This window comes from Carassius carassius, chromosome 10, assembly GCF_963082965.1.
Source record: "Carassius carassius chromosome 10, fCarCar2.1, whole genome shotgun sequence".
In the NCBI taxonomy this organism is placed as follows: Eukaryota; Metazoa; Chordata; class Actinopteri; order Cypriniformes; family Cyprinidae; genus Carassius; species Carassius carassius.
This window is the reverse complement of record NC_081764.1, coordinates 14608048-14631883: the sequence shown is the minus strand read 5'-3', so window position 1 is coordinate 14631883 and position 23836 is coordinate 14608048. Positions and strand designations below refer to the sequence as shown.

Genomic DNA, 23836 nt, shown 5'->3' with positions numbered 1-23836 from the left:
TATATTAGGGCTGTCACTTTTGAGAAAAATTTAATTCAAACGGATATCGAATATCATGCAATGTATTCGAATATATTCGAATATCTACGTGCTGCTTTGGCTCAGAATGTGGTGTCCAGGGCGGTTATTAATCTTGTCAACCTCAGGGTTAATCTTGACTGCAGTTGAATAGATGTCTGGAATGACTGAACCTCATGCTGTCTTTGATCCAGGTTTGTCAAGGCTCTGGCACTCCCTTCAACAGAGGCACGGCAAGGCAGATTGACTAAAACCAAGCCCACCACAGGGTGGTTTATTATATCAAGATTGCCATTTCCCTCAGCCAAAAGCAGTCACTTAAGAATTATTGCCTCCACCTAAGGAATGAAACCCATAAGTCATGTCCATATTTCAATACGCAAACAGAAAAATGCTCATTCATTCTCAGCATACCTCGTAGAAGCTGCACAAAACTAATAGGCACAGATGAGCTTATTGGATTTTAACAGCACTCACTCTTCTGTAAAGTTTTCACACATTGGTTGAGGAAACATCTGATGTGCTTTGGGAGCGGAACAACACTGGAGTTGTGGCGTTGATGCTTGGCAGCATTTCCATTAAAATGGTGCGATGGAGGGGGATAAACCTATTAGCAATTCAGTCATCTTCAAAGGCCAGAGCCCATCCAGCTAATCCTCATTAATTTGGGATTGTGAAGGGAGTGAAAGGGTGTGTTCACATTCTGCAATGAGCAGAAAAGGTGCCATAATCCTCTCTTTAGGCCTACAAGGTCTAAATCATTGGCCTGTCCCTCCCTTAACACTGCAGTAAAGATGTAGGTTAAAGAGCAGTAATGTGTTTTTGCTCTTAGGTAAGTCAATGTGAATTGCCATTTGCAACCCATTTAATTCTGTAAACACAACAATTAATGAAAAAATATAGGCCGGAACTCAGTTTCATTCATCTGTAACTTATTTGATAGCAAAAGTGGTCTTTTCATAAAATAAGGTCACAATGTTTGAGAGTTTGCTAAAACAATGACTAAACAAATATTTGGCTATGTGGTGGCTATCCAAGTGATGTCACTGGAAAAGAAATGTTGTTTTAGAGGAAAAGCAAGTGGTTTCATTTTAAAGATTAGAAAAATAATAAAATTAATTAATTTAGTATTAATTTTAACATTAAAGGGATAGTTCACCCAAAAATCTAAAATGATGTCGTTAATAACTCACCCTTATGTCGTTCCAAACCAGTAAGACCTCCGTTCATCTTCGGAAAACAGTTTAAGATATTTTAGATTAAGTCTGAGAGCTCTCAGTCCCTCCATTGAAACTGTGTGTACGTTCTACTGTCCATGTCCAGAAAGGTAAGAAAAACATCAAAGTAGTCCATGTGACATCAGAGGGTCAGTTAGAATTTTTTTAAGCATTGAAAATACATTTTGGTCCAAAAATGGCAAAAACTATGACTTTATTCAGCATTGTCTTCTCTTCCGTGTCTGTTGTGAGAGAGTTCAAAACAAAGCAGTTTAGTGATATCCAGTCCGCGAACGAATCATTCGATGTAACCGGATCTTCTTGAACCAGTTCACCAAATCGAACTGAATCGTTTAAAACCGTTCGAGTCTCCAATAAGCATTAATCCACAAATGACTTAAGCTGTTAACTTTTTTAATGTGGCTGACACTCCCTCTGAGTTAAAACAATCCAATATCCCGGAGTAATTCATTTACTCAAACATTACACTGACTGAACTGCTGTCTGCTTCAGTCAGTGTATTGTTTGCCCATTGGCTTTCATTTTATGGACAAAACAACTGAGACATATTTTAAATATATTTTCTTTTGTTTTTCCACAAAAAAGGAAAGTATTGTAGGTTTGGAATACTATTGTCAAACCTACAATGTCGGTACTGAAATAAAAAAAATCCACATCTGTTGATCGTGTGAACACAATGGCCAATCAGAGTGGTTTAAGGGTGCTTTCACACTTGGTTCACTTGCCTGGTCCGAACCCGAGTTCGGTTGCTCCCCCCTCCCCCTGCCCCCGCTGGAGTGTGTTCATATTATAATATTTGAGTCCGAACTGCGGTTCGTTTGCGTCATCAAGCCAGCAGCTGTTTACCCCATTGCTTGGTAATGACAGCGCAGGAGAAGGCGGCAAATTCACAACATTACTCTCTGCACTATGTATTACGTTTTTGAACTGTTCGTTTTGTTTATAAAGCTTTGGTACATAACGGCACTTGCATCTGTCTTACGAATGTACTGAAAATGCTCTAAAGAACGTTGAAGGCGAACATAAATGAGATGTACAGTCAGTCAGTCACGCTCATCAGGAAAGTGAGTGAAACACACACACAAACACACATTTTCATCAAATAATTTGTCATTAAAAGCGGTTCACTTCCGCGATTTGGTATGATTGCATTCACATAAGCAGCGAACCGTACCAGAGTTCACATGAAGCGTACCCCAGACCACCGTTTTTAAGCAGACTCGGGTACGGTTCGTTGTTGCGCATCCGAGTATGGAAGACAGCGTTCACATCATCCAAACGAACTGAACTCTGACGTCAATCGAACCCGGGTGCGCACCAAAAGTGCTAGTGTGAAAGCACCCTAAGAATCTGCTCAACAGTGCTCAAAATGCTAGCAGGAAATGCTGGCATCGTCACATTATTTACATTTCAGTACCGACTGGTACCAACATCGATTCTTATGACAAAACTAGTTTGAAACAACATGAGGGTGAGTAAATGATAAAAAAATTCTGATCCATCACTTTAAGATATCTACTGCTTACTGCTGCTATCAAAAACAAATGTGATCAAAAGCAATTTCATGACTGAAAATCCTTGCATAACATTTCACACAATAAAAACAGGAAAAAAGATTAAATGTCAATAGCACTAGAACTTGTATTTTTACCTTATAAACATTGTAAAACTCAATTCAATTGCAATGTTTTATATTGTGGTAAATCAGAAGAAACTGATTTAAAAAAAAATTTGTATGTACATCCCAATTAATTCATTATGACCTACATTTATCTCTTGTATCAATTATATTTTCAGTTATTTGCCTTGACTGTTTTTTTTTCTGGATGTACCGAAAACTGCCTTCAAATAAATGTGTTTTATGACAGTAACTGACAATCTGATTTGAAATCCCATATTTCCTCACTGCAGCTGACAACACCTAGTTGCTGTGGCAGCGACAGGGTACAAACAGAGAAGATGAAAGGCCAGACAACAGAAGCCAGTCTGGGATGCTATTGCGATTTCCTGCCGCAGGTACCCCACTCACCCCCATCTACCCCTCCCCCACGCTCTAAAACTCAGAAGCAATGTGCTCATTGCACTACAAAGGCTTCTGCTCTAGAATGAGGCATCCTTCCCTGCCCTCTGATGTGTTTTTTTCTCCATCTCTCTCTCACCTTCTCCCAGTTTCTAAGGATGAGCCAGAGACAAGGCAGCACTCTGTGTCTGCACCAGAGCTTTAACTAGAAATTATATAAATATTACATATTTAAAAAAAAATTCAATATTTATATACTAATATTTATGTAGTTGCTCTAAAATTGATATATATATATATATATATATATTTGTTTCAATAAAAGGAAGCAATTTTAACCATCCTTGCTATTAGTTTCAAAATGTTATCATGAAAAAGCAATCAAGGTTATTCACACTTTAAAGAAACAGCCTAACACTATTTAATCATTTATATTTTATATAAATAATATATTTATATGTCTCCTACAGTGCTGGGTAAGTTACAAAAAAAAAAAAAAAAATACAACTCTACAAATTACTTCTTTTAAATTGTAATTTAATTACATTACTGATTACTTTCAAGTTACTTTAAGTTTTACATTACTTTTCAAATTATCAAACCTATAAAATACACTACAAAGATAAACTCATAGTTCTTTTATTAATTTAATAATGACTGAAAAATACACGTTGCCTATTATTTTTATAGCCTACACTCCCATTATCTACAAAACTTTTTCATTGCATATATTGCTGTCCCAATATATGCATGCTGGTTCCCTTATGATTAGGCATACCTAAACAAAGTATACATTACAGTAACACCAAACAAATAATAATAGTAATCTTGCTACAACCAGTTCTTACAACAAACAGCCAAAAAAAAGTCTAGTTTAAAGATATGTCAAAAGTCCAATATTTGTCCTAAATTACAACTTTCATGTTTTTCTTTGTTTGAAAAGGAGTCTTAACAGATACTGAAGTGTGGCTGACATGTTTCACATTAGCAGTGAATAAACTGAAGTGTGTGTGTTTGTGAGGGGGTTGGGTGGATAAGAAGAGAGCGAGGGTAAAATGAGTTCCATATGCGAGCATATATAATCTCACCAAGTTATCAGGATAATGGAAGATAAATGTAGAGTTCCGAAAGATTTTAAGCTTGCTAGGGTTGTTCCACTATATAAAAAAGGGAGCAAATTAGAAGAGGGTAATTATAGACCAGTTTCGATTTTGGGTGTTGTATCAAAAGTTTTGGAGAGAATAGTACAAGAGCAAATAAATAATTACATTAGTAATTCTAATTTGTTTTATGAATTGCAATCTGGTTTTAGAACATCTTATTCTGCGGATACATGTTTATTATATTTGACAGATTATTTAAGAAGTGAGATCGACTTGGGTAAACTTTGTGGCATGGTATTGTTAGACCTCCAGAAAGCATTTGATACCGTTGACCATCAGATCTTGCCGATTAAACTAAAAGCTCTAGGTTTTAACAGTATGGCATGTGAATGGATTCGATCATACTTGACTCAGAGGTATCAAAGAGTTGATATCAACAGCACTCTGCCTGAAGCTAGAGAAATAATGTGTGGGGTGCCTCAGGGTAGTGTCCTGGGCCGAACGAACGTAAGAAATTAAAATGGTTGACAGTTGAAAACAGGGTGAGACAGTTGAAACTGAGATTGACACGAAAGATTTTGTATAGGAATGAGCCAAAGTATTTTAAAGATTACTTTAATCTTATTAGGAACTCTCATAGCTATTCAACTAGAGGTAGTGCCACAGACATAGTTCCTTGTAGATTTAAGAGCTGTTCTGGGCAAAACACCTTCTTGTACACTGCAGCAATGGAATGGAACAAACTCCCAGTTGAGATTAAGTTAAGCCAGTCAGATCATTGTTTTAATAGAGCATGTGGTGAATGGTTGCTAAATGCTAAATAGATTTAATTTTTTATGTGATCTTAAGGAATATTTATTATTGAAGTGTATGTATTTGTTTATTTTATTTTTATTTTTTTGATGTGATTGAATGTACAAGGTACCTTAGTCATATGTAGCTTGCCTGACCATCTTTATCAGACTACAACAAGGACCACAATGGAAATAAGTTTTTAACTTTGTGTTATCCTTGACAGTTCTGATTAATGTATAATGTCACTGTAATGACTTCATGTTATGCATTTATTTTTTACTGTCTAATAAATCAACAAAATGTTTTAATGGTTCTTTAATACCAAAATCTTCTCAAACTTATCTGACCATCAGAACTGAAGTAATGAAATGACTTTGGTTTCCACAGTTACGCATTACTAGCACAGTCAACATTGCATTCATACACTTTCAAGGTCCTGGACCATGTGCAGTTCAGCCTGTCTCATGACTGTCTTCTTGAGAGAAACAAATGTGGTTTCTATAAAAGAATCTCTTAACATATCCAGCATCAATATACTGTCTAAACAGGGATATTCATCAGGCCTCACTCAACTTTCAACTTGTAGATACATTTATATATATATACAGAATCTGAATTAAAATGTGTTTGATTTAAGCCTATTTCAAAATTTGTCATAAAATTATATCGCGCATACAGCTCAACTAACGCGATCGTTATAAAGGTGTTTAAACAACAATACACTTCCACTTGCATGTATTTGACAATCGGAATATCAGATATTTCATTCCATAGCTAACACATTTGTGAATATGGGCCTAATCTAGGCTATCCAGGGTTTTTTTTTTTTTTTTTTTAATTGCATCTGAAAATGACTTTGTGCAGCTCATTCACATGTGCGCTCTGGCGCAGATCCGCCTCTCGCGATGCTCAGCTGTGAACGATTTAAAAATGGGTGCGTTCGACTTGAAGCACAACCTCAGACAGTGGTATGATTCGCTCTTTTGTTGTTCTGTTTTCTTTCAGGATCAAAAATACAACAAATGAAAGCGTTTATCTGTATTTCCGACTGATGAGAACTATGCATATACATTCATAAATCAGTCTATTTTGTATTTTATTATGAGATATTTTATTCTAATGTGATCAGTGACTCAAGCACTGATGGACCAAAGAGCACGTATTTCAACATTTGCAGTAAAAAAGTGAAATAAAAATTCTCAGAAAATGCATTTAATACCAATATATTGAAACGTCTGTTTATATACTCCATTAATAAAGGAGCCCAGACATTGGAAAAATATCAGTCCACATGCGTTTTATATTTATTATGAGGGAAATAGACATGCATGCATGCGTGACACAAAAAATATTTAACTTTTAGGTAGCAAAATATTTTTGAGTAATTCTGTCAATTACCCTAAGGTTATTACATTGTCTGCTATATATTTGCTTCTTATTTATTAAATACGGGCAATTGATTGATAAAACATTGATAAAAATTAAGATAAAATGTATAAAAAACGAATATCTTTTAAAAAGAGTTTTCCATAAATAACTTCTGTACGACCTGGCAATAAAATTCAAAAAAGTGTGTCTAATGTGATTGGCTTAACTGATTTGATTTCGGGTGCGGGTCGGGTGCCGGTTCTATTTTAAGCGGGTCGGGTCAGGTGCGGATTTTAATTAGTGCTGCTGTCGGAAAACGAGTCGGATGAGGTTTTAAGCACTGCGGGTACTCATTTACAAAATCGGACCCGTGCAGCTCTCTGCTATGTTCCGCATACAAAATATTGCATTCGGTCATTCGGTACACACGTGCACCGTACAGAAAGCCCTGTACCGAAACGGTCCGGTACGAATACACGTACCGTTACACCCCAAGTATATATATATGCTTTGAACAGTATAATATTGGCAGGGCAATTACAAATCTGAACTACAGCAGAAATAAAATCTTATTTTTGCAAGAGTCTTGCTTTTATGAAGAGTAGGCTTTAAAAGGCTTTACAACAAACTAACTGAGAACTTAACTGGCCCAAGTAAAAAAACAACAACAACAAATCTAAAAGTCTTTAGTGTAGAGCAGAATTCAGTAGATTTAAGAAGCAACAAACTTAATCCACTTTGCCACATATCCAAAATAAATAAAAGCTATTAAATATTATCGAATCATTGCTTTGAGGCTCCAGATGTAATTAATAATTTTATTTGCACCATAGCAACATTCAGAGATTGAGCAAGACTTTTATACTTTTCTGACTAAAAATAGGGCAGCAGGCAATTTTGCTTCTGAGAGCTGTGGAGGTAAACATGAGAGAGACTCAGTTTCTCGTGGGGTGTTAAAATTTAGGGGACGAGCGATGTCTATTTGTCAGTTGTGAAGTGTTAGCTTCAAACGCTGAGCAAAATTCACAACTCGCTGGAAAAACATAAAAAGGGAGGAGGGAGAGAGGATTGGGGAAAAAAGGATAAGGTCTTGAAGTCCACAGCCCTGTCTGACATTCCCGGAGCTCATCCATCTATGAGGGATGATGGAGACACTGCTTCATTTCCTGCTATACTGGCAGGGTCTGCCTAGAACCAGATCATCCAGATCCCCATCAGACGGAGTTTCCACTGCAGTGCTGGTCTAAAGGGGGCAAACTATGAAGGAAAACCTCTAACATCTACCTCTAAAATAAAATAAAATAAAATGCTTTTAAGATTTGGTGTTTCCTCGTTCAACAAAACAGTTGGAAGCAGTGTTGTATTCTATTCCTCTTAACTGCATAGAAAATAGTTGCTAATCTGTGTTACAAAAATGGCCACCAAGTGAATGTTTGCCGCTATGTAACAGCGATGATATCAGAACGTAATATCATGGTACTTTCAAAATACACCACGGTATTTAAATTGTGTTTAAAAAAATAGATACCAAAAGAATAGGGGGGAAAAACACAGTAGTACCATAGAACTATTTAATAAGTGTTGGATTTGGACTAACAAATTTTGGCTTTTTGGTATTGTAGTCTACTAACCGATCAAAGTAGTTAATGAACACAGACTGTTCATCATTCACAAGTCATAAATCAAATAAACTATTTAATATTAAACAGCAATGGTGTCAGTTTTCCTTATGTAAAATACTTATTTTTGGGCCAAACATTGGGCTTGTGGGATGATACATTTTCAATCCAAGATGAAAGTCTAACTTCAAAACTTCAAATCTGTGTCTTTTTAAAAAAAAAAAAAAAAACATTTGACAACTTATAAAACTGTGTTACTGGCAGATCAAAGTAATAGATCAAAGTACTAAATGATTTTCTTACTAAATGATTGTAAAACAGTTTCTTAGTACAGCAATCCTGAACCAAAAAAACAAAGCCTCCAATATGAAATCTTTCGGAAGTCTTAATCCATAAATATATGCGGACCTACTGCAAATCCATCCAACTTTCTGTAAAGGTGCTTTGCAATGATTTGTATCGTAAAAAGCAATATACAAATAAACTTGAATTTAATTTAATTGAACATTCTCCATCTTGGACTCAAGCGGTTTTATCACGAACAGGTGCGATCAAATGGCAACAACAAAGAATTCTGTGCTGTGTTTTTAATTATCATGCTACATTCGGGTTATGTTGCATGTCCTGAACTGTGCGCTGGCTACCCTGGCACTCACGGTGGTGTAACTTTCCAGCTTCCCAACCACCTCAACCCACAACACCCACATATGGTCTGGGCTACATCGGGCTTAGCTGCCCTCTGTGACCATTCTCCTTTAACACTGCCAACACAGTCAGACACACACCAACAGATCTGGCACCTGCTGCCATAATAACACCCTTGTAATGTTCTTCATCTAAAGCTTTTGAACAAAGAATGGATAAATATGAAGCAAGTGAGGTGAGAAAAACTCAAGAACTGGAGAACAAACACTGACCAGAAGACAAGCAGCATGGATTTCTGCCTGGACTGAAGGGCAAATCTCTTTTTCCACATAAAATACGTAATTCAGATCAAACATCTCAGAGTCAGTTTGAGTTTATGGGAACAAGGCAATCAAACTGTGTCCGCAGGCTTGTGAAAGCCAATATTTCAGCACCGTCAAGCTTAAGCAAACAGACCCTTTCCTTTATTTTTTCTTCAGAAAACGTAATTCTTTGATTGCATTAATTTAACCACATCTCTCGGGAGAGCCAAACTAAATGAAAACAAGTACAATAGATCAAGGGTGGTCCTCTCACTCGTCACCCGTTTTGCATTATATCAAAATGTGAGTTCACGTCTACATTCTGCATTCTCTTGAGCTTCGTTCCTCTGAACAATTACTTTGAAGCCTTTTTAGGTTAGATTCATGAAAAATATTAAGGATATTTGTGTTAAGACACTTTAAAAATCCTCTAAGAAACGTTTAGCCCGAAAATTTTAGCAGATGACTACTGACATGGAAGAAGCAAAGCAGCCATATTTCAAGTAACAGAAAACTAGACTAGTGAATCTATACATTGTAAATAAACTTTGGGAGGCTATTTTTCCCCCTCACTTTTTAACATCAGTACTCTGTTCGTCTAAGCAAAATGAATTAAAGGTTCAATTTTGTTTACCTTTGAATTAAGATTTTTTATTTTTATGGAATCAGAGAGATTTTTGTCCCTTCATTGAGTTCAAAAGTTCAGAAAGAGATTGGGTCTCTATATTAAGTGGTGGCCTTAACTACTATGTACTTACATTTAAATGAATAAATGTCAGTACATAGTAGTTAAGGTACAATGCACTTATTGTGTACACATGTTTTTACATTGTACTTATATTTGAAAAACACCTGCATGTAATTACATTTATAAGTACACTGTTAACCCATCCCTTAGACCTTAACCCATCCTTAAACCTACCCATACTACCAAACCTTTCCCTTACCTTACCCGTTTCCCACCTCAATAGCAGCAAAAGCATTTTGCAATTCAATATGGGGATGAGGACTGTTTCAACGCAACACGTAAAAAGACAGTGTAAGTCATTATAATCAGTAATTATGTCCCAAATGGATGCATCAAATGCCTCGTTTGTAATGGGTTTTTCATAGTTTTGTCTCTTCTAGTGATGTCTGGATTGCGAAAAAATCTTTCTATTTAAGCTACGCAAAATCACGTTCATTATCGAAGGCGATTCATCTTGAATAATGAAAACGATATTTAAAAGCAGGTGATGGCGATTTAGCGGTAATCATGTAACCGGATTTACTGACTAGGTGCACATGATCATATCGTTAGATATATCACCCAGCCCTAGGCAGTTGTGGCATCCAGTGGGGTCATAATTAATGATTATAATGATTTATACTGTCTTTTTACGCATTGCATATCGCTCCACTTAAACTAGGGGTGTACGATAACACAGAGCCAGAAATAATGTTAGAAATAACACGTTCATTGTCAGCGTGGATTTGCACAGCTTGTCAGTTAACAGCGGCTCAGTGTAGTAGCAGCTGCTCTATGTGAAATCACGCACCTGATGGAATTTACCACTGATTAGAGAACTGAGGACATGCACATTAATTATCGGGCAATATTTATCTTGCACCCCTAGCGTAAACATAAAACCATGTCTGCATTTGTGATCGGAGAAACGACAAACAACTGCCTAACCCAACGACCAGCGGATCAGCTCTAGGCATGATGAAGCAGATATCGTGCTAACTTTTGGAAGACCAAACAAAGTAGTTTCACTTTCACAATGAAACACACAGCTTCTCCACGACATGACACTGGCGGCAACAGTGAGAATAAAAGGTACGCCTTCTTTCTTTGCGTGAACATTTGGGCAGCGTTTTGCAAATCTTCCCATACAGTGACATAGATATGTGGGGGTGTGTTTAAACGAGACGTTTTAGGGGGGTGTGGACAAGTCTTAACTTTTATAAAGAATATCTCTTTGGATTTGAGACTTTAGTCTTTGCAACATTACAGATCTTTTTTATGCACCACGAACTTGTAACACTCCAAAAAGAAAGGAAAATTTTAAATTGCATCATATGACCCCTTTAAGTTACGTGAAATTTGATTGAAAAAATTACTGACTAAATTAGTGCCCCACAACAATCAAAACAACTATTCTCAGTCTCAGTCGACATAGTCAACAGTCTGTTCAGTGACCGTATTCATGTTGCACACAAAACTGGAAAGCACTTCTGAAAATCACAAGGTCAAATTAGACTGCATATTATGCAACCTCCAAGAACCAGGGTGTACAGATTTTAATCAGTCTGTTGGGAAACAAAATCATGCTTTTAGATTTGATGTTAGATAGTTCCTAGGTTTGTCAAATTTTGCCAGGTTTGTGGAAGCAAATCAAGAAAGATACTCAGTTTAGCCTCTTGAACGGAACAGTCCTACATGTGGGATCATCATTTCTGTGCCCCAGGGAGTACGGTCCCACATATGGGATTTTAGAATGTAGTGACGTCATATAACTGCCAGATTCAAATGTGCTCTCTTGCATCGGCTGGCGTAGAGACAGAGACGGTTGTGCTCTCCGCTTGTCATATTATCACAACTATGCATTGTTTTCAACCACATAATGTTTATTTTAGATTTCAGACATTTCAATACAGAGCAAAACAATACACTTATAGTTTGTAAAGTACAATTATAATTTGACAACCTGTTTTATTCATACTGGATACATATTGTGTAAATAACTATAAAGTTCACTCTGTTCTTCTCCAGTTTCCCCAGCCACTTACTTTCATGTATACAGGGAGAAATGGATGAATTTATGTGTTGTAAATCTCACAGATACCATTCTCTGAATTGTGGCGCAAATTAACATAGCGGCACCCATTGTGCATTAAAGATCAACCAACAAGATCATTATTAAGATTTGCAAATGACAAAACATGCACTTACTCGTATTTCAGAATCGGAAAACCAGAATGTCCATGCCATAGTTAACAAGTTTATGAAACATTACATGTAAGCGATACATCTGTCATACAGTAATATTATGGAGTAATATTATGGCTGCAGTTTGTCACATGACAAGCATAACGCATCACCATGGAAATAAGGTGATACATTCTAAAATAATGGTCACTTTAAAAAAAACTCACAATGCGGAGTCAGTTAGAATATTTTAAACTTTTGAGTGAAAGGGTTAAGGCACTTATTACCAAGTAAACAAATGATCTTTTTTTCCTGCTATTTCCATAAGGCTAAGCTTTACTGGGATACATTTGTATTCTTCTATCCTGATGCCCCCGAGACAGGAGACAGGGTGGCAGTGGCTCATAGAGGGACTTTTGTAGGGCTGTCACTTGAAACTTAAAACAAGTTTCAAGAACAGACCAAACACTGGGGAGCTCTAAAGGTGTATTACATGGATATACAGCTCTGTACTTCATCACTGAGGTGGAAAAAAAACAGGGCAGTCCAGTACTATTTTTGGTCTATTTTCTCTAAGAAATTTCACAATTAAAGTGTATATTTGATAAAACTACCAGGTGTACAATTTACCACAAAGCTAACACACATTATCTAAAACCCACAAAACTTTAATCCTGAATCCATAAAACTTCCAAATGAAAACTCAGTCCAAGGCCTCTAAGGGAAGCACATTCCAATGATCAGGGAGAATCATTCCAGTCTGGGATCACTGCTTATCTCTGGTTATTCTCAGATCAGTTAGACAGAGCAGGATCCTGCTGCTCGCTTCAGTCCAGAGGACAAAGGCTCTGTTGGCTGCCTGTCGGATGTGAACCCAGGGTGCGTGATGAACACGCTCAGATGGACACAGGGGCTTGGTTACAGACAGAATCAGCGAGCGAGAAGGGCCTCTGATACCCACAGGCCTGCCAAAGTCGATAACACTCACACAAGCTACTATGCAACAAACCCTGACTCCAATATATGTCTAGGATTCTGTTTAAACTTGCCATAGATATTTATTTTGGGTGATCTGATCATAAGTGGACAATGCTAAATACAAGTGTAATTGGGGTACAGAATGCTTGCAATACAATCACTTCACATTCTCAGGTAGTCAAAAATGTGACCACACTACATTCATAGTGTAAACACTTGATGTGTCCTAGACAACAGTGAAGGACCGCCTACTCACCTGTCAATCATCCACTGTGCTAAAACAAGAATGAAAATCTTTGCTGGTTGTGTGCTTTTAAAATTTTATTTAAATGTCATTTAAATGTAATACAAATACAATTGTTTTTATGAATTATCTAAAATAATAATTTAAAAGAAATCTAAGACAGATCACCAAATGACAGTTGACAGTTAGCAATTAGCTTTTGCATTTAGAAGTATTTAAAAAATGAACATACCACCATCCCAACCAATCCAATATATATAATAAAATATGTGATGTGTAGTTAGGATGCCTGTCTAGGTAGACAATTTCTCTCCATTTTAAGAAAATTACATTTAAGTCTGTATATCAAACCAGCTTAATGGTCAAAAAACTTCAGATGCAAGTAAATATTTGCTCAAAGAGGCAGTGACATGGTGAAACATTTGCCTAAAAATTTAATAACCACAAAAACAACTTGTGGGAAAAAGTAAATTGCCGTCAATTATTTCTGTAATACCTTAGTTTCAGTCAGGTTTGCATGCAAGTGTTCATGGGGAATGGGTGAAGAAAAATAACACACTCGCTTTGCATTCTCTTTAAACTCTCTGCCAACACCAAGCATCGAGAACAAGACAGAAATGCATTTGAATCAGCCATCTGGAAATGTCATCGATGCGGTTTCTGTCAGATTACATTGTGACACCATTGCAAGCCTAAAGTTTGGCTGATCAAAGCCCTGGGTATTCATGGACAATTTTTTCCTCACGCAAATATGCATTGTGCACAAACTGGTAAACTCACACCAAAGAAAAACATGACCTACTAAGTCTTACAGCGAAGACAGTAAAAACCCTAGGCAACCAAACATATAGTTGCTGTCAAATCATTGCTTACATTCCATTGCAACATTTCCATCAAGAAAGCTGCCAGGGTTAATTCAAATCGTAAAAAAATACCAACCCTCCCTTCTCCAAATCCAGCTAAATACAGGAATACGGCACTAGGTTTTGGCACCATCCATAATGGTTTGTGAAGTGAAGACAATGCAAACAAACAAACTCACCTAATCCTCTTTGAGGAACCCAAACAGAGATGAAAATAAGATGAAAGATTTGGCAAATCCTACTTGAACGCAGCTGAAGGCCTGATTCCGGTTTGCGGTGTAGTAAACTCACTCACTGAAGTAAGTAGGAAGATATCGCACTAAAATTAATAGGTTTTAACCACAGACACAATATCAGGTTAAAATCTGAGAGAAATCCGAAGCAGTCTCACACTGAAGGTAAAAAATAGAAGACAATATTATGCTGAATCAAATGTTTACAGATGTTGACTGAATGCATGATATGAATAGGCTGGAAAGCGATCAGGTCAACATCAGAATTAACACTCAAATATCAACAATTTTCCAATTTTTGATCGAGTCTTTCAGTTTCTTTCATCCAATTAACACATAATCATCTGTTTTTGGTCTAGGTGCAGAAAACTGGCCTATCTCTCAAGAATTAGCTTGCTGGTTCATCACTATCTGTTATGAGAGACATTGGAGACATTTTTGGACAATACTTCAGTATTACATTAACTACAAACAGAAAATAATATAGAAACCATAAATAACTATATAAAATACCACATTAAGTCTTTTAACAGAGTAAACGTGCATGCAGAGCCCACAAAACATTACAATAAGTGCCTCCATCCAGACACCTGTATTCCCACAGTGCTCTGCTGCAAACAGTTCATTACACAGACTTCCTCTCAGCAGACGCCAGAGACTAAAAAGCGCTGTCCCCAAGACTCCTGTAAAAGAGACGCTGGCACTGGACCAGTTCACACACACACACACACACACACACACAAACACGAGTGCCAAGCGGACTGCTGCCGGGCACGATTTGAGAAGTGCACATGCATACATTGAGCAAAAACATATTCTCTTTCTCTCCCACAACCTTGCTCTCTTCTTTCTCTCTGTCTCTTATAGGCACCTAGTAAATCAGGCAGTAAATTGCTCCCTACAGCTAAAGCAATCACAAGACAAGGGCAGTTTATCTGAAACCACACTGCAACATCAACAATCAGTATTCAGTATCAATAAATCAATAAACAGATATAGACTTCACACACACACAAACGTTAAACAACGACTGTGGTATTGAGGCCAATAAAAATTATTTTTGATTCCCTTTTCATATTTACATATCATAGAGGGGAGGTGTTCTCTTGTGCCTTACACCCAAGTTCATCTGCTCTGCTAACGCAGGTGTTGCGTTACCAGTCAGTCAGGGTAGATAAAATAACTGTCCTTGGCAAGCAGCGGCCCAGCTTGAGACAGTCAAACACAAAACAGCAAAACACAGCTGCTGCTTGTTGCTCTAGCAGCTTTCCTCCTTTTCCTTTCGCACATTCAAAGAAGGAACGCTCCTTTATGTCAGCCAATTTTTGGCCTCAGAATCAAGGTTCTTTTTTCTTTCAAAGTACACACTACAAGAGAGAGATTCAAAGTTCAGACACTATCTGAGGTCATTTCCTGCTTCACCTTGGGTGGTAAGAGAGGGTTAACCTTCAAATATGGAATATATTAAATTAGAATTACCTGTACACTAACAATGAAAGTACCAGAAAAGACAACCAACTAGTCAATCATTCAGTAGTCAATTTTATTTTATTTTTTGTAAGAAATGTTTAGATATTAAAATTCTGGATGATAGACTTAATACCGATAAGCTGATAAATATTTTGGTTTATTTATTAATAGGCAAGATAATCGATAAATGGTGAATATCGAAGTTATTTAAAAGAAATTAACATTCTAAAATAGTTTTAAACACAACGAAGGGAATATCAAAATATAATATCTGAAAATATAAGCATGTATATTATTTGAGTCTTCAAGTCTGCTAGATTAATAATAACAATGGAATGTAGTATTATTAAAATTAATTTTAAGAGTACAAGACAATAATCTAAATGTAAAAATCAGCAGAAATTAGCTAAATGGAAATACAATGACAATCTAATACCCAATATGTGCTGATAAGTATCAATTAAAAAATATAAACAAAAAACAAAATGAAATTAATAATTAAATCACATTTCTAATAAAATATTTTTTTTATATATATTAAAAAAATATGTTATTATTATAATAATGGTACCAACATGGTAATAACATATCAGGCACCCCTAATTTTTGTGTGCCAACAACATGCTTTGCTTTAGCCTTTTGTTGCGACTTACTCTTAAGCAAAACAGCAATGATCAAGCACAAAAAGCTTATAGATACACTGGTCTAACCATTTTATGCCGTCCATAAGCAAAAGGATATGTGCCTGCAGGACCACAAAAAGGAATTCCCACCTACCCTCTTTTCTCAAAGATTATCAGATAAAGGGGTTTGGATGGGATGTAAACTACTGCCCTCTGTATTTATGGACCCACTTTAATCTCTAAATCAGGGAGGGACACCCCTGACCAAACACAGTGGGCGCTCTCATCCTCCATTTCTTAATCTTTAAGCACATCCATCTTCTAGCAGAGCTCCTTCTGTGAAGAATAACACAAGTTTTGTTCAAATGTCCCAATATTTGCTTCCTGAACTAATAATACAATGTTTGGTCTGGTCCGGTTTCTCAGAAGCATACAAAGTAAAAGATAGTAAAAGAACCATTGCCCACAGTGTCTGCTATAATTATGTGAGCACTTCAATACTGTGAACTGCTTAGAAAAATGGATGTTAACAGCAGGTGCAATTGGGATCGAAGATTTCAGGATTAATGAAGTGGAGTACATTCATTCGCTCACCCTGTCATTTCAGGGCTGTTCTACTCCTCCCAAACTGAAACTGGCTCCATACATAATACCAGGGTGGCTTCTTTATTAGGGCAATAGGGCAACACACCACCAAAGTTCAAAAGGAGGGATTTTTTTCCCCATCACATTCAACCACAGCTGTCACTGTTCTAGACTGTTTATTCGGCCTCTGGATATATATATATATATATATATATATATATTTAAATACAGTCAAGTTAAAGCAACTGGTATAGTATTCTGTTGGCCTCTCTGTGTGGTCCTGTTTCGTATTGCAGCTTGACTTGTTACAGAAAATGCTCTAAACAAATGTGACATTTTTTTGGAGATTATGGAGATTTTTATTTATTTATTTATCTTGAAACATTCTTACAGAAATTACAGTTTTGTGAGAATCTTCATCATACTTAATCTTGAACTTGGTAAAATAATTATCTTTATTTAAAATGTTAGAAATTTAGACTTTAAAATTTTAAAGTCTAAATATTTTTCTTTTGTTATACTGTAATAAATCATACTGGGATGTATGCTTAAATTGTTGGATGTGGCACCTTGGCTTTGGAAACTCTGGAAAGAAAATGTCAATCAAGATGCACATTCTCTATACAAACAATTACAGTCTGAAAAAAATTACTCCATGATTATATCGAGAGCCTTTAAAGCAAAGATAAAAGCTGAAGGACAACTAAACAAACTGTGAGTTAAAACACTAAAGGCTAACATAGGCTTTGTGCAGACAGTCAGATTTTTTTATTTTTTTTATTTTTTTTGTCTCTTAAAACTCAAATTTGTTTATTTGCAGACATCATGGCCAGAAATGTTTTTTATTTTACAAAACCAATCCAAAGCACATCAAAAGTAAAAAGGCAAAAGCGACTTATCGCCCATCCCCATTCACTTTCATTGTAGTCAGGACACTCCTTAATATCTCCTTTTGTGTTCAATGGAAACAAAAAAATAAATAAATACAGGTTTGGAAATGACATGTGGATGAGTAAATGAATTAGGCTATTCTAAATTGCTCAAATATTGCATCACAATTCGGCCAAAGCAACAACAAAAACCAGTCCTTATTTGACATCCAACTCTTCAATCCTTTACAATTATTTTACTCTGAGACAAACAACAACATGAGAGTTATCAGGACAGTTTAGACCATGGAGAGAGGGGGGCTGTCAGTTTGAAAAGAAAAGAAGCAGAAATGAAAACCAGTCTGGAGCGAATGCAGTCAGGGCCCTTCTCGTCTCTCACAGTGAATGTAAGGTCGTATCAGATGAGGAGGGAAGGAGATCACAGTAACAAAAAACATAAAAGTAGAACAGAGAACAAGCACCAAGTCTCCCTGCATAGTCATCCAACAAACATCAACACAGACACACTTCTAAGAGCACTGTGGGGCCCCTGGTCTCCCATCCACCTTGGGATAGGGTTGTGTGCTTTAAGATCTCCCCATTGAAGACTCTGTGATAAGGCCTGATGTCCCATCCCAGGTCGACCCTGTAGGAACTTACTGAAAGAAGCTTTTGAGAGCTGCACAAATGCTAGTTCCCATGAAGCTTCTATTCTTCCCTACGTGTGTTTGAGAGAAAGAGCCCAAACTGATTAAATAAGGCCAGTTAATTACAGCTCCTGGTTAATAAAAGGCACTACAGAAGGCAGACTCTTCTCCAAGAGAAAGGTTGAAGGGGGGTTGCCTCTGGGAGATTGTGAATGAAAGACCTCCTCTCAAAAGATTCCTCACAGCAGACTTTCTAACTAGGTTGTTCAATAACAGGCGCATCCTAGCCGTGCAATGAGAAGCCCTCTTGGTGAAGTTTTGAGTAAATGAAAAATATGCCACAATGGCTTCGTTGAGGTTTACTTTACCATGGTGATACCCAAAGAAAAGACCGCCAGGGTGGCCTTTTTCCCCTCACTAAAAGCCCAATTAAAGCATACAAATGTTTTGCTGCGATGGACGATGAGGAACGCTCCCTTTAGATTGTTAACTCGAGTCTGGGATTGGTTTCAACAGGATACTGAAAATCAGTGTGGGGACAAAAGAAAACGACAATAGAATGAAACATAAAGCAGAAAGGATATGGGGGGGCAACTAGTGTATAGGGAAATGAAAGAGAATCTTCTGCTGCTGGCATCACTAATTAAAATCAAACAGCTGGAGGAGGAGGAGGAGGACAGAAATCACTTTTAACTGCTAATGTTGGGCAGATCAATTTAAGAATCTACGAAAATGGTATTAGACTACAAACTTTTGTGTGTGAAAGTGAACAGTGAACTCAAAGATCTAAACACATAAGAAACATCAAATTTAGTTTGTCTATTTGTTGTAATGTAACTCTACAACAGTCCTGATATCACAGCGAAGAATGTAAAATGTCATATAGTGTGACTCTCTAAAAGCTTAATGATATATTAATTCATTTCTAAAAGACCTTTTTCGCCCTTTTTCTTGACCAGTGACATTAACCCAAAATCATAATGTATGCTACTGCTCAAAAGTTTGGAGTTAGAAAGATTAATATATATATATATATATAATTATTTATTAAAAAAGGATTGTTACAAAATATTTCAAAATAAATGTTGTTCTTTTTGTTTTTCAATTAATCTAAGATATTATTATAATCAATAATATGTCAAAATATTAATGTTCTTACTGTGTTTTGTACTCAACTTTGGTCCTGGAGAGCCACTGTCCTGCAGAGTTTAGCTCCAATCCTAATCAAACACACCTGAACAAGCTAATCAATATCTTCAACATCACTAAGTTACAGGCAGGTGTGTTTGATTAGGGTTTGAGCTAAATTCTGCAGGACCGAAGTTGCCCAGCACTGCTCTAATCTGTTAACATGGGCGCGGAAAAAAATATGTCCCGCATACACACTGCAAACCGAGTAGGTGTGAACATGCCATTATGTGTGTGCACTTTGAGTGTGCATTAGCACACGGTCCCAAGAAGAGTGTGCGAGTGCTGAATGGTTTAAACACTGGCAAGAATTAAAAAAGAAATGCACATTATAAACTTTAGCGATGATGCAACACTGCCTTAATTGTGCAAGTGACAATTCCAGTGTCAACTGTGCAGCGTGCGCAGAACGTTTTCAAGTTATTTAGTGAAGAAATACAGCGACAGTACAGTTTTGTTCGGCAAGGTTGAGTAATCAGAATAATCTTCAACTAATTTCAAAGAAAACTAATTATACACAATCCACAGAACCTAATGACAGGTCACAGTTCTTCTGATCAAGACCGGTGGCTGTTCCTCTCAGATGAGCGTGTGCACTTAAACAGGAAGCAGTTCCAAAGGTCACAGTCACAGTGTAGTGGACAGTCAACACAACAAATACTCCAGAGCTAATTTAGCATGACCGAAAAACCTTGCCTCACGAGAAAGCTCACAAACAGCCTACTGTTACACACTCATTCACTGTAACTGAATTAGATCACAAGAACCTGTAGATGAGAGACCAGTTTGGCAGTAAGGTGGAGGTGGCCTATCAGACTGGACTTCTTTAAGGGGCCCCAGCAGCCATGAGCTGATGGATGGACTGTCTTTAACTGGATGGGTCATTTGCAATGGCTCTATTTTTTCAATGGGCTATTTAATCAGATATCATCCCACGCAGAGACTATGAAAAGTCTTTCAAACCAGGACTAATTTCCATTGATGAATCCAGCACAAAGACTGCTTACTAGACAAGTCTGTGGAGGAAAAAACAAATCACTATATGATATGCAGAATTTTTTTTTCTTTTTTTTTTTTTTTTCTCGATTCAATGAACTGAAATGGGGACCAGTATTATTTTGGATCCCACTGATTTTTTTGGTTGCATAGACAGAAACGTCTAAATATGTCTTTGTGTGTTCTTGATTTGGAATCACACGAGAATGAGTAAATGGTTGAATGGTATTTTCCTATAACAACACAACTACAATATCACAATCAGCTATAAGATTTTATACTGATTATCTCCATTGACCTGGGAGGATACTGAAAATAAGACAAGCACCATGGACCAGCGGAGTCTGCATAATGAATCCTCTAGCCCGTCTCTATTACTTTTTACACACACTGATTCAGATTTACCATCGTTATTTAATTAGGAGGCCTCAGCTAAAACAGACTCAACTTAAACCAAAGCCACCAGTCTGATGGACAAACAGAGGGAGCTCAGAGAAGCCTGAAGAGAAAATAAAAAAGCAAATATACCCAAGACTAAATGCCATTTACAACCCTTAGTACACTTAAAAGGTGGTGCAGAGCATTTATGTGAGCAACCCATCTTAAATAAGGATGAATCATCTATCTTGAATCAAAGCTATGATGCGGGTGTAAAAGAGTTCAGACATATGAGGTCAGATATGTTGTACAGGGATATTTAAACTGGAAGCAGATAGTCTAGTTTGTGGGAAATTACTCTAGCTAAATACATGGCCCAAAGCAAGAGAAGAAAAATTTGTCTCAACAACAGTTATTCGGTGGAGGCTGCCAATTTTTAATTGTGGCTGCATGAGTTTTCATTCATTTGATTAACAACCAATTATGGGGGGGGGGCACAGAGAGAGACAGACAGACAGACAGAGAGAGAGAGAGAGAGAGAGAGAGAGAGAGAGAGAGAGAGAGAGAGAGATTATTAACATCTTAGTGTGACAAAGAAAAAAGGAGGAGCTAGGACAGCAGTATAGTGTGGCACAGATGAAAGGCCATTTGGGTCTGGCCCCTTACTGCCCACCTCTGTGCAGTGTGCAAGCTCCCTCTGAAGTCCGCGCATCCACACCAACACATCACGGCGCAACGAAAAAATTTTACCATTTGTTGCGAAAACCACTTCTAATTGTATTCGTAATTAATAAGAAGGGCCAAAGGAAGATGTTTACGCCTTATAATATCCGTATGTCGATCTTGAAACTTTACGATGGAGGGTTGGAGCATAAAACATCAAATTAATGTGAAATTGGCATGAATTTCACACACACATACGTATATACGTGTATACATGATCTGTCTGAATCTGGTCGCGCCAGTGCATTTTAATGGTCTTTCTTTACAAAAACACACGGTTAGATATTTATAAAATATATATTTAAAAATATATTTATAAACATTATTTGCTTATCAAATGAACCAAATAACACAATACCCCAGATTAATATAAGAAAGCTATAGTTGTAAATAAGATATACCCTTACATTTTTAATCTGACTTTTCTACACTAATAACAAATTGGAGCAATAAATGTAGGCTGCGCATTGTCTATTTTTAAAATGCAGGTATGATCATACATTGGAGGAACTTAAGTAAAACTGCAGATGTTTCTGATGAGGGGGGAAATGAACACGGAGAAAAGTAAACAAATCTTTCAAACTGCATTTTCAAATCTGTTCATTCATATCACATAAAGCCTTTACATGAATGAATGCACTCAAGCATGACTGGAAACAGTCAATCAATAAACAAACACTTGTAAAGGCTGTCATTACGTCAACATGTTTTTAAAAGTCCAAATAACTGCAGTGAACCGCCTTTATGTTTGATAAACAGCGCAAACCATGCAAAATAAGTATTAAGGGATAATTAACAGAAATGCATAGTAGTATATGATAGGACTTGCATCTATCCTAAGTGACGTGCACAATATGTCATACTTCCAAAGTTATTTAAGATTAATAGAGAAAACCAAACTATCTAAAAATAACATCATAGATTAGAAATTAGAATTAGAAAAGTGCATTTAAAGACACGCTGAAGTTTTAAGTGTGTTTTATTACCTGCATGGTGAGAACACCCAGCTCCTGAGTAGACAGCTTCTTCATCTGCACTGCCAAAATCTGAGCCTCTTCCAGAATCGAGAACTCACTATCCGCACCACAAAATCCACCACAAACAACCAGCAACAGGGCGACTAGGCTCCACTTTGAAATCTCCAGGTTATTCCAGTGTGATCGGGAATGTGTGCTCCACGCCGCGAGAGAGAATCGAGAACCGGTCCGCGCACGACTCGCCATTACGGCTCGATGCGCTCCTGCACGGGAACAGCGAAAAACTTCACCGATCACTTCCCAACTTTCCCTTTTCACTTCTCCCACTTTCCGAACTCCAGCGGGGTTACTAAATCGCAACGAGGCATAATTTCAAGAACTCAAACGCTGGTAAAGAGGACAGCATTAGTTTATTTGGCTGTTGGCGCAGGTTAAAGTGAATGAGTGTGCGAGCGTGTGTGTGTGTGTGTGTGAGCCGGAGCATCACAATAGGAGTGAAAAGCAGGAGGCGCGCCATCCAAACAACGTCATGGATTCTGAAGAGCAGCTGGATTTGGATTTAATCCTGTATGTTCCTTGCTGTTTAGGGTCCCAAAATTCTTCTGAAGTATTTTCAAAATTAAAAACCTCCTATTTTGCCTTAAATATTGTAATGTACCCAGTTAAAACTAAGTAGGCACATCTGTTTAAGGCTTTAGCAGAGACTGTTCAAAAAGGTGACTTTTATGTTAGGCCTACTTAATGGAAGATAGTAGAAAAGTAATAACATTTGTGTTTGGGGTCAATCTGATATTAACAACATCCTGTAGAATTTTTTTTTTTAAATAAAACAATAGCTAAACAAATTCAAATAAATGACTGAAACATGTCTACTGCTACATTGTGTGTCAGTGATGTAGGGTCAATATTTGGACCATATAATTGATTTTCAGAAGCATTTTTTTAACCTTTATTTTTCTTCTAAAAACACAGCACATCATCTGTTGAAATAGTTTCTTAATCTAAACGAGTAAGGCTTACATATAAAATCAAATCACCAGCAA

General features: G+C 37.0%; 1 protein-coding gene and 1 long non-coding RNA gene across 3 annotated transcripts in view; both read right to left on the bottom strand.

Annotated features, from left to right (window-relative positions):
- Positions 1–23286, bottom strand: part of LOC132151839 (VWFA and cache domain-containing protein 1-like) — an 80308-nt gene extending 57022 nt beyond the window's left edge. The window contains exon 1 of one of the 2 annotated variants that reach the window (XM_059560254.1): positions 22803–23286. In XM_059560254.1, the coding sequence (XP_059416237.1) occupies positions 22803–23039 (237 nt within the window). In that variant the 5' untranslated portion in view covers positions 23040–23286. The remainder of the gene's footprint in view (positions 1–22802) is intronic. The other variant, XM_059560255.1, reaches the window with a different exon arrangement.
- Positions 6026–6723, bottom strand: LOC132151301 (uncharacterized). The gene is made up of 2 exons (XR_009436368.1): positions 6532–6723; positions 6026–6258 (listed from the first exon to the last, which is right to left on the bottom strand). It is a non-coding gene; the product is annotated as an uncharacterized LOC132151301 (long non-coding RNA).
- Positions 23287–23836: the final 550 nt, after the last annotated feature.